General features: G+C 32.7%; 1 protein-coding gene across 1 annotated transcript; it reads right to left on the minus strand.

The window, feature by feature from the left end:
- Positions 1-854: 854 nt before the first annotated feature.
- On the minus strand, positions 855-4,557 carry LOC116417145 (MATH and LRR domain-containing protein PFE0570w-like). Its single transcript, XM_031928650.1, has 3 exons — positions 4,350-4,557; positions 4,184-4,275; positions 855-3,784 (listed from the first exon to the last, which is right to left on the minus strand). Exons 2-3 carry the CDS (start codon positions 4,215-4,217, stop codon positions 1,257-1,259), a joined length of 2,562 nt encoding a protein of 853 aa, XP_031784510.1. The 5' UTR covers positions 4,218-4,275; positions 4,350-4,557; the 3' UTR covers positions 855-1,256.
- Positions 4,558-12,445: the final 7,888 nt, after the last annotated feature.

Below are 12,445 nucleotides of genomic sequence, written 5' to 3' on the forward strand. Positions count from 1 at the left end.
ATGAAAAATCTAATTGTTATTATAGTATTCATTTTAAAAACAATCTTACATGCAGCATACATTTGAATAATAAAAATAGAAAGTAAATTATATTTCGCAACATAAGGTAAGATGCCCAGTACTTGGATAGATATTGAGACAAAAGTAGAAAGTTATTGATTTTGCATGGGAAATTTGCGGTATATGAAAAATTTTAACACCAAAATTTAGCTAACACAATTATCTTTCAATTAAAAAAACCGAATCTAAACAAACAGTTTTTACAATAAGATTAAATTTTCAAGAGTGGCGTGTAATTAAATGTGTCCAACTACTGCTTTATGGAAATCGTGTGTTCGGTAATGTTGGACAATCCTAAAAAATTTTTCTAATTTTTTTTTAAACAAAAAATGAAAGCAGTTGATAATCTTACTTAAAATATTATGTTCAATTATTTTTGAATATTCATACGTTTTTAAGAAAACTTTAAGATTCAATTTTTTGGCGGGATTGTGTTAGTAATTTCCGTCAGAATTCCCAAAACACTAGTCCCAATATTTAACTGCGGTTTTAAATTTTTACATAGCTCTTATGTTCACTTGCTGGCCAATTGAATGAAGTCTTAAACGTGAAATCACTTACAATTAGGCAAATGTTTCAAATTCTAAGTTATAAACCTTAAAATCTTTATTCAACATTAGACATGATTCAAGTTATTTACGATACAAAACACCTGCAAGATCAGTGACCTTGGTAAAAAAATCTGGCTAATAGGCGACGAAATAAGCTTATTCTATCCAAAACAAGCCAATTTCGTTGTCATTTAGCCACATACTATAGAGATCATGAAGGTTAAAAGAAATAAAACTTCAATATTTATTTCTGATCATGATTTAATAAATAGTATATAAATGGTTTACATCAACTTTTGAGTTTGCCATCTTTAAATAATAAAAATAATGCAAATCAAATAAACAATAGTAATATATACATATAAAAGTACAACATAAAGATGGCTCTATCGTCACAATTTTCAATATCACATTTAATCCAAAAGTTTTTATTAGATAATCGTTAATAAATAATATTGTTAAATTAAACGCATAACAATGTTGTGTGTTAAAATAAATAAGTGATCACGATAATCTTAGACTTATCTAATACTGTATGTACACAAAAAATAAATAAATCCAGCAAATGAGTTTTCTATTTAAGTAATAATTGGATTATAAAATCGCTATTATTTTTTTAGGACACTGTTTATTTAAATCTAGTGACTAATAGTCATATTCATCGTCATCGTCATCATCGTCATCATCATCATCGTCATCATCGTCGTCATCGTCGTCATCGTCGTTATCATATGTAAAAAGATCGTCAATATCCATAACACCATCATCGTCTATATCTTCTTCCATAAGTGCTCTCAATCGTTTTGTCAATTCATCTTCCGGATACTTAGACTTTGTTCCTGAACCCTTTTCCTTTGGTTTTACCAGTTTCATCAAAATGTATTGACTTCTCTTACTCTTGTTGTCAACTTTCTTCGATTTGTCCATATCATCAACAAAGTCCTCGTTCGAATTGTCTTTAACTACATCATCTGATGACTCTATGATATCTTTATCAGGTTGTCGTTGTTTTCCAGTTCCTCCAGAAACTTTTTCAAGCGCAATTCCAGTTCGTCTATCACTGAACACTCGGCTTATATCGGAACTAGCTATCAAACGGTCAGCATCTAAACCACCCCGTTGCAGGTCCTGTCTATTCAAATCTTCGATCGATTTTGCTATGTAATCTGCACTCATAATCCCTCGTTCTACCATACTTTCCAGAGCTGACTTCAAAACCAGTCTATCTACTATATGCTTTTGGGTGTAAGTCTCCGGTTTTAAACCTGATAACGTTCCATTTATAATTTTGTTATAGTCTCGTAAATATTCGATGTTCATTAAAAGTGTCGTGTGCATCATGGTAACATCTTTAGTGAATTCACTAACGTTTGTATTAAAAAGTAATTCGGTAGTGAGAGCTTTAAGATTATACTCTTTTTTTATCATCCAAACTGATTTATGTCTATTGTCACAATGCCATGCAAGTAAATCTACGTAATTACCAAACAAAGCTTCCAATTGCTTCGACATTAATATATAAATATCCCGATGAGTGATTTCTATTTCAGGCCTAATAGTTGATGTTGATTTTTGATCAACCTTTATTGAATCAGCTATAACTTTAGATGTATTTTTAACAATTGGTAATTCAGTAGTTTTTATAGTTTCTATATTTTCCTTCGAAGTAGAAATAAAACTATATGGATCCACATTGATTAGGTCAAGCTCTCGCCAGTTTCTGCCTTGAATCGTTTTTGCGATATAATCTGCTCTGATCGTATGGTTAAGATATAATCTTACTGCGGCTGACTTAATCATTAATCTATCAATAATATTATGTTGACTTTTAGATTTAGGTACTATATTTTTAAGTGCACCATTAATCACTTTCTCATAGTCGCTATAGATATCAGCATCAAGTTCAATATTACTTTTCAACGAAACAAAATCTAAACTGAACGTTCTAATGTTCGTGCTAAATAGTATATCAGCTGTAAGATACTTCAAATAGCCTTCTGCATCTGGCTTAAAATCTTGATTTTTACGATTTTGATAATACCAAATAAGCAAATCGTAATAATTACCAACACTTACTTCTAGTTGTCTAGCTAGCAGTACATAAATGTCTCTATCAATAATCTTTGAATTTGAATCATCTAATGCCTTTTCGCTACCTGTTTTTTCTTCGATCGGGCAACTTATACTGCCGAGAGGATCATTTTTCTTTGTTCTTTTAGAACGAGGTTTTGCTGCTTTTATGAATTCAAGCAATTTTTCTTGCGTTTCGGGTGACTCTTTTTCTAAAACTTTACAATACCATTGATTGTATGTGAGATTATAAGAAAATTGTTCCAAAATTTTTGATGATATCTTAAGAACAGCATACCCTGATTCAGCTAATATCATGTCTTTCTCTCGTTGCGCATTTTTTTTCGTTTGAAAATTATCTTGCCAGGGCTGCTTTAATTGAGCTGTATTCAGTACGTTGGTCTCATTAACTTTTAAAACATTGTTATCAGAGTAGGATTTTGAATTTTTATCTTCAAAAACTATACTAGATTTATCTTCTTGTGTATGATTATTGTCGTTATTATCATTTATATTTACTTCACTTTTATTTTCATTCAAACTTATGTTAGGCTCTGTAGTAGTTACTTGGTTGTCGGATAATTCAGAGTTACCGTTCTCGTATTGATCATTCTTTTCAGCAATACTAAGTTTTTCTTCATTATTACTTGATTCAGAATTATTACTATTACTTTTATCCTCGCTCCAATCCAAAATCAATTCATTTTTCTCACTTACAAAAGTTTCTAAACTTTTTGTGTCTTCTTTTGATTCATTCTTTATTTTGCCCGTATATGCTTTTAACTTGGCAATCTTAAAATCGTCATCATAAGAATTGCTTTTGAAAGATTGCTTACTTCCGTTAAAATTTGCACGGGCTGCGCTTTCCTCTACAATTGTTGTTTTTGTGTGATTATTAGAGTAGAAGGCTATAGACATCCAACTAAGAAGCACTAGAAGGGCCAGGAGGACCAATATTACTAATGTGATCAGTAATTTTTTGCAGTAGTCATCTTTAGGCTGTGCATATGCCGCTAATGGGAGTTCGATCTGAATAGGTATTGGTCTATTGTTTTTAATATCGGAGTAGGTATGGTCATCCAAATTCTTTGAAAAAACCTTTGCTGAAATAGATTAAATTCATATTAATTATTTGTTTTTATTTGAGACTATGGTGTCTACTAATAATATCCTTGAAAAGTTATAAAAATTATCCGTACAGTTACCAAAAAATAAAATAAGCATCAAGTTTTGTTGTTTAATGCTAAGTAGGACAATATTTAATAACGATTATATATTGAAAATTAAGAAATGCAATTGCAAGATATTAACAAATAATCATTATTTTGAACCATTATTATAAAAAATATATTTTATTATTGAGTTCGTGACATAAATGATTCAATAAATAACTGGATTAGTGTTACTACAAGACACTGAACTTTTAATGATCACTATAAACTGTATATTACGTATATAATTTACCAGGTAAAATATAATAATATCGGAATCAGGTCACTCACCATCTGTATCATACTTCTTCCACTGTTCTTTCATTTTCGATCGCCACGTTGAAAGTTACTAGTATCGCTTAGTCTTTAAGAAGAAGTTACTTCTGTAATGATAAATCCACGTCAACGAAATATTTTTTTACACTTTTAATTAACAAGTGTTGTAAAAAAGGCACACAGTGGATAGTTTTCCTTCGGATTTCGAAGAGTTCATCACACACAATTCATTCTACTTTGAGCACTATTGCAAATTATAACGAAGCGAAGTTTATTGAACTAAAACAACGATGTTATTCCAAGAAGAAAGTTCGACACCAGCAGCTAGAACGTGGCCGTTAGTTGGATGCCGCTCAGAGTAACTGACGCGACTGACTTTCTTCCATTCTCTGCACTCAGCGCCTCGACTCTTCCTTTACTTATATATATATATATATATATATATATATATATATATATATATATATATATATATATATATATATATATACCATTTCAAGTTACCTGTCCCTCCTCTTTAGTTTCTCCTGTTTTAAGGAGCGCACCGGGAATTTCGCGCGTGTTCCACTTTACGCGGCGTGACGTCATCCGTGACCGCCGCTGGGTTTCCCATGACATTGACCTACGTATGATTTTTACTTAGTTTTGATAGTGCAACGATCGACTCTCAAGGTTTTATTTGTTTGTAAATAAAGTACGATATGGGTATATGGGTAGTAATGTATATTATGACAGGTACAATTTTTTTTTCTGCAACTTAGTTTTAGAGATTTATTGCAAACATATAGTAATAAATTTGTTTTGTTCAAGATAAACTTGTATGTATTTTATATTATATTTTGACATACTGTGTGCAAAGTTCTATTTATTGTATATGCATAGCATTTAGAAAAAATCATACTTTTTAATATCATTATAAAAAATATACATTCATTTGTGACAACAACTCTTTCATGTAGGTAAGAAATTAAAACTTATACGCTACTTCTATAATATTTGTTATGTATATAGTTTATACAATAATTCTTCAATCCTATATATACGTGGAGTAGTTATGTTTTAGGTCTACTTAGCATAGTTGTATTATTACAAGGTACTGTTTCAATTTTGATTATGTTTACAAAAAATATTACAAAAGTTATCACAGAATAAGTCCATTTTATTTACTTTTATTATCACAATTTTCTATCACGTATGTGAGAGGAATATATTGTTTTAGTTGTACAATAAATGAATAACTACTAAAATTAGATACACTATCTAATATTATACTTAGTATTCTCTATATATACAGTTTATAAAGAATGTAAATGTTTTTTTTTTAATCTTAATCACTTCGTTACAGATTTTAACAATTACTTAACAGAAATGATTCTTATAGGTATCATTTTATCCGCCTTTACTTGTCTTTTCAATTTTAACATATTCTTATACAAAAAGCTTTTTCACATTGTTCATACATCATTTTTTTAAACCTATTTATTTAATTTTTACTTATTGTCTAAATCTATGTGTATTCACTAATGTTCAGAAACGTGAAATTTTGCGACATTACAAATAAATTTGTTTGATTATTCTGCCGTTATTATACAACGAATTCCGCTAGTTACGAAAGATAATTTAATATTAATTTTTAGTCTACATTGTCTGTGTTATTTCCTCGGGCTCTGTTATGTTTAGTTATTGTATAAGTATTCTTGTTCATTTACACACCGAAATTTAAGATGTAGCTATCTCTATCAATTGTATTGACAACTGGTAAAACATGTGTCAAAGTTTCTGCATTAATTATGTCGTAGGCATATAATATATCTGCAGCTGCTTTTATATTTATTCTGTTTGTAAAGATAATTTGAAATTGTGTATAAGGTATCAAATTTTTTTTTTTTATTTATTTATTTAAAGTCGCATCCCCCAGAGGGTATTAGCGACACCTTTACATACACTTTTTACAACGAATTTGTAGATATAATAGATTTTGATTGTTTACAGAGACTAAAAAAGGAAAAAGAAAAAAAAATTTTATATTTGTACATTTAATTAGTGGAAATAATAATGATTCATATTTTGAGATTTAAGTCTTGTACAACAAATTGTACAACGTTGGCACATCCTTCAGTACTGTTCAGTAGTTTGCTTAGGCTTGGTTTGATTTTGTGTTTTAAACGTTCGGTATCGTATTTTGGGCAGATCATTAAGATATGGTCGATCTTTACAGGGGTATTGCAGGTGTCACATTCAGGTGGGTTCTCTTGTTTGAATAGATATTCGTGAGTTAGCACTGTGTGTCCTATTCTGATTCTGGATATTATTATCTGTTGTCTTTGTGTTAGTATTAATAGTGGGCTTTTTGTGAAGGTTTTATTTGTTTTAGTTGAGTATTCTTGGCATCGTATTGCCATTGCTTGTTCCATTCTCGGTTTATTTTCCTTTGGATTACTCTCTTTCCATATTCTCGGCTGATTTTATGTGCATTTTGGTGGTGCTCTAGTTCACTGGCTAGGTTGGCTAAGTTTTGAGTTTGGTTGTATATGTTATATGGAGGGGTCGAGAAATAGATAGCTATTTTACTATCTTGTTTATTAGATCGTTTATAAGCTGTAGTGATTGTACATGAATTCTTGTTTTGATATTAGTGTCAATGCGCTCAATTGTTTGAAGTATTAGTGTAAGAAGAGCTGATTGTGTACCATACCAATTTTTAATTTTTAATAGTACGCCATTAGGAAACGAGGCAACGGCTCCAATAGCTTGTATATTGGTAGATGTTGACGTATATATGTGGAGGTATTCTGCGTGATCTTGGACGAATTTCTTGTGGTCTCCTTCGACTTTTCCTATTTTGGTGGTTGCGTCTTCAGTACTAGTCCAAGGACATAATTTATTTTGTGTGGTTGGATAAAATTTGGATGTTGGTAGATTATAGGATTTCAAGTATGTTGAGGCCCGTTGATAGAAAGGTAATATTGGATTTGATTTAAATATCTTGTTTCTTGAGCTTTCGTTGTTTAAAAGTATATAGGCTTGGTTGTTCGGCGAGTGCAGTAATTTAATGGCATAGTTAGAGATGAGCTGTTTTCTTCTTAGTTGTAGTGGTAACATCTTGCATTCGCTTAGTAAGCTGGTTGTAGGACTTGTCCTGTATGCTCCTAACGCGATTCTCATGCTTGAATTTAGAATCACGTCTAGTTTTTTACTAACACTCTGTTTGGCTGAGTCGTACGCTACACAGCCATAGTCTATTTTTGATTGCAATAATGATTTCTATGTGTTTATTAGTACTTTCATGTCTGTTCCCCAATTTTTGGCAGACAAAACTTTCAGAATGTTTTGTCGAATATTAGGCCGAGTATTTTTACTTCGTTCACAGTTTTGATAATCTTTTCATTGATGTGTAATTTTAGTTCGTGTGGTTCGTTCCTATTTTTGTCAAAAATAATTGCTTGTGTTTTATTCGTGGAGAATTTAAATCCTGTTACTTCGGCGTATTGTGATAGCTTGTTTAACGTGATTTGCATAATATTTTTGCTGGTTTTTATATTTTTGCCTTTTACGAATAATGTTACATCGTCTGCAAAGATTGTAGTCAAAACTGGAGAAGCAATGTGTTTGGAAATGTCATTTATGGCCAATAGAAATAGTGTTACGCTAATGACTGATCCTTGTGGGACACCGTTTGCTATGCAAACGGAGTCAGAATATGTGCCATTTACTATGACTTTTATCAGTCGGTAACTTAGAAAGTTTTTTATAAAGTGGTAGCAATTCCCGGTAATTTCCAATTCTTGTAGTATTTGTAGGATTCAACGTCTCTAAATCATACGCCTTCTCCATATCTAGGCAGACTGTTAGCATGTGTTGTTTCTCGGCGAAGGCGTCGCATATATGGGATTCCAGGGTGACGAGGCAGTCTGTTGTACTACAGTTATTTCGGAAACCGCTTTGTGCTTTTATAATAATGTTGTTTGATTCAAGGAACCATCTGAGTCTGTTGTTTAGGATTTTCTCTAGTATCTTGCACATGCAACAGGTTAAGGCAATCGGTCTATAGCTATTTTTATCGTGTTTATTTTTTTCTGGTTTTAAGATCGGTATTACGGTTGCTTCCTTCCATAAATTTGGGAACACTTTGTGATTCCAGATTATATTAAATATTTCTAATAGACAGTGAAGCGCTGAGTCTGGGAGTTGTTGTATAAGAACGTTTGGAATTGAGTCTGGTCCCGCGCTGGTATTCTTGCTTGATTTCAGTACTGCTTTGAGCTCGTTTATGGTTATTCTGGCATTTATTGGGTTATCTGTGAAGTGATCTGGTGGATCGGCGAGATCTGGACTTGTGTTTTTGAATTGTAGGAATTCTTCTGAAAGGTTGTTGTCACTTGAGTTTTCTGCAAATGTTTTTGCCAGTGTGTTTGCTATTTCACTTTGTTCGTTTATAATTTGGTTATTTACTATTAGAGCTGGAATGTTGCTCGGGGGTTTTCCTCTGATTGCTTTTATTTTTTCCCATACTTCTTTTCTGGGAGTCTGATGGGTTACTGATCCAAGGTATTTTAGCCACGAGTTTATTTTACTGTTTTTGATAGTGAATTTGGCTATTGCTTTTAGTCTTTTATACTCTATTTTATTTACGTCCGTATTTTTCTTCTTGAATTGATTCAGGGCTTGTTTTGCATTTTTTATTGCTGTTTCGCATTCTGCGTTCCACCAAATAGTATTATGTTTCTGTTTTTTCCGTTGGTTTTTGGAATACTCTCATTGGCAGCTTCAGTGATTAGTTCGTTGAATTTATGTATTATGCAATCTATGTTTATTTTGTCGTTTGCAACACTTTCGGTAATATAGTCATTCAACTGGTTGATTTTGTATTCGACTACTTCTTGGTATTTGCTCCAGTTGGCCTTATAGAATTTCTACCTGACTAGGTGTGTATTTGTTTGTGTTTCTGACTGGTCTATTGAAACTACAATAGGGTAATGATCGCTGCCATATAGGTAGTCGAGCGTTTTTCAGTCTAAGAGTGTTGCAATTTCACTGCTGCAGATAGTCAGATCAATTGTGCTGGTTGTACCTGAAGATACGTTGAGGTGGGTGTGGTCGGAGCCATTTAGTAGGATTAAGCTGTTGTTTATTATTATCGATTCTATGATTTGACCTCTTTTGTCATTTTTGTGTGATCCCCACCAAGTACTATGGCTGTTGAAATCTCCGAGTAAGGTGACTGGAGTGGGGAGTTGAGATATTAGTTGCAGTAGTTCGTTTTCGATTAAGTCGTACTTGTTGCTTAGGTAGACGTTGCACACGGTTATATTTTTATTTTTGATTAAGATTTTAACTGCCACTGCTTCAATTTTAGTATTTAGTTTTAGTTCTTGGCTGTATAGATTGTTTTTTACTATAATACTAGCACCTCCGCTCGCCACGATACAGTCGGTACGGATGTAGTTATATCATGTGAAGTTTTTTATTTTGATTGTTTGGTTTTCTTTTAAGTTTGTTTCTTGGAGGCAAATTATATCAAGGTTTTCTCTAGCAATTATTGCTTGTAGTTGTTCATATTGTGTTTTCAAGCCGTTTATGTTCCATTGCAATAACTTGGCCATTTTAGTTTATTATTAGATTTTTATTCTACGTCCGAGTTGGCTGGTGTTCCTTGGGGCGTGAGTTTTTCTTTAGTTTTGGTTAAGGCGTTTACTAGTCGGGTGCACCGACTCCGTATGCCGCTATCTCTCACGTTCGGGTATACATCTTCATTTATGAATTTAATAAACGCTGCTGTATCGCTAGTGTATTGAGCAATAATGTCAGCAGGTTGTCTGCTTCTGTAGGTATTTTCCAGCATACTCTTAAACTGTATGTAGTTTAATAGGGTCTTGGCGTTATTCAGATAGTCTTTTATCAAGATTAATTTCTTGTCTAGCACGTCTTCTTCAGTGTTGCGATCATTGCTTTCCTCAGTGATCTTAACTTTATTTTCTTCAGTTTTACGATTTTTGTTTTTTCGTTTACTTGTGTTGGCTTCCTGGAATTCCTCTAGATCATCAGTTTTTTTCGAATCAGTAGAGTTTTGAATGAGTATCGGCTATTTTAGTATCACTATAGCTCTCCGGTTCACCGTTTTGTTTACTTGCCGACTGGGAATGTGTGAGTGTGTCTGTGCTTCGTACGTCTGTGCAGTTTTTGGCTAAATGGCCTTCAAGGTTACAGTTGAAACATTTCAGCGTGTCGGTACTAGCGTAAATATAGTGGTTGATTTCGTCGGAAGCAATTTTGAACATTTCTGGTATTTTCGCAATTTCGTTTGGCTTGATGTACACTTGCCTGCGGAAACTGGACACATGGCTATATCCCTCTCTGTTTATAGCTGCTTTAAGCAGCGAGACAGGTGATGACCTTTTGACGTTTAGTTGTTCCAAAATGTTCCAATGAGAACGTATTCGTGATTATCTGTTATGTTATCAACTAGATTTTTGTTGGACAGGTACAAGCACACACGATTGTTTGAGATTCTTGACGCAAAGAGCACATTCTGTGGTTTCACTATATCACCTATCGCACAAGTATAATGTGTTAGGTTTAGACCGTCTACACAATCCAGGACAATTCCTTGTTCTCTTTTTGGGAATACTACTTTTTCTGTTATAGCTGCATAGCTTGAATTTGTTGCACTTGGGACTGTAAATGTTGGGATTTCTTTGATGTTGGTTTGGCTTGAAGGTACCGAAGCCATGGTGGTTTTTAGTGATTTTCCGCTTGTAGCGGATTTATATAGGGCAGGGCCCTGTTTCGGTATCGGCGCGTGTTGTATTTACTCGTGCGCGGAGCGATTTGTAAACACGTCTGCTCACACCAAGATCGCGACGAAGACTGGTATCAAATTTTCTAGCGTATCATTTAATAGTTTTTCATAATCATTTTGGAACTCCTTATCCTGTTTAATAATCGTTCGCAATTGATCAAAAATTATACGGTAGTTTATTATATCGGTATAGAACAGTATTTTTGCTGTAAGAACCCTAACATCATTTTCATTGTTTTTGTAATATTGACTATTACGATTATCAAAGTACCAAAAAAGTAATTTGAAAAAACCTCCTACCCGGGGTTCTACATGTTTAGCCAATAATAAATTAGCCTCTGAATCCACAATAACTGAAAAATGCGCGAAGAAATTTGTTGCATCATCCGATGTATTAGTCTTGATGTCGCTTACTTCTGTACAATTTATGTCTTTTACCAAATGTGAAAGACGTGGTTTAGATACCTCTATAAATTCAAGTATAGTAATGCGTGATTCCTCCGTTTCATTTTCTAAGAGTTTGCATCTCCACAGATCACGAGTTAAATCAAGACCATACTTTCCTAAAATATATAGCGAGTTCATTAGTACAACAGTTCCTGCAATAAGCAATAATTCTTGCTTGTGCACTTTTGGCAGACTCACACGTGTTGTTATTCTTTGGACAAAATTCAGCTGGTCTTTGATTTTATTAGATTTAGTTGGTTGCTCATCTAGACTGATAGATTTGGTTATTTCGTAGCTATTTGCAACGAATTCAGATCGTTTGTTCTTATTTCCGGGCTATATAGTAAATGAATTTCCGTTAACTATCGGCATCCAGTCATGATGTTTTGTTATGTCTTCATCTATGATGATTTTTGGAACTCGTGTTTGATCTTGAAATGGAAACGATGGAAATGGGTTATAATCATTGTATAACCTTGTAGACAACCAACTCAACAGTGTTAAGCAAGCTATAAGAATTGATATTCTGAGTATTATTATTATCTTATTTTCGTAGTCATTATTTGATTGAATGTATGCTACAAATGGAAAATCAACCTGAACTTTAGCTGTGGAAATAATAAAGATTACTGAAATGAAATGTTCGATCATATAATTTTGATTTTGAATATTGAAAATCTAATTCGTAAATAAACTTAAAAATATTTTTAAATAATTAGCTTTTACCTAAGTAAGTCTGGAAAAGACTAATAATGCTAAACCTTAAGAACTTTCTACTTTATTCGCAATCAATCAAATTTTTTTTTCTATTTATGTTTTTGTGCTTCTTTTTTTGTATTAACTTATAACTACATCGAAAGAAATGAATTTATTCTTTCAATGAAAAATTAATTTTGAATACTGTTTTACTCACCATATTGATCAAATTTCCACTGTTTCTTCATATTGCATCAGCACGTCGTTGCCACCAGTCGAGCGCTCTTTGTGAACCTGACGTTTAGTTATATCACAATGATAAAATAAAAAATAAC

Source organism: Nasonia vitripennis, chromosome 4, assembly GCF_009193385.2.
Source record: "Nasonia vitripennis strain AsymCx chromosome 4, Nvit_psr_1.1, whole genome shotgun sequence".
Lineage (NCBI taxonomy): Eukaryota > Metazoa > Arthropoda > Insecta > Hymenoptera > Pteromalidae > Nasonia > Nasonia vitripennis.

What these genes read in the sequence shown, in the direction of transcription:
- LOC116417145 (XM_031928650.1), bottom strand. Translation starts at nt 4,217, where the DNA reads ATGAAAGAACAGTGGAAGAAGTATGATACAGATG. An exon ending in GAAGAAGTATGATACAGATG is followed by an intron (nt 3,785 to 4,183) that starts GTGAGTGACCTG and finishes AATCTATTTCAG; the next exon opens with CAAAGGTTTTTTCAAAGAAT.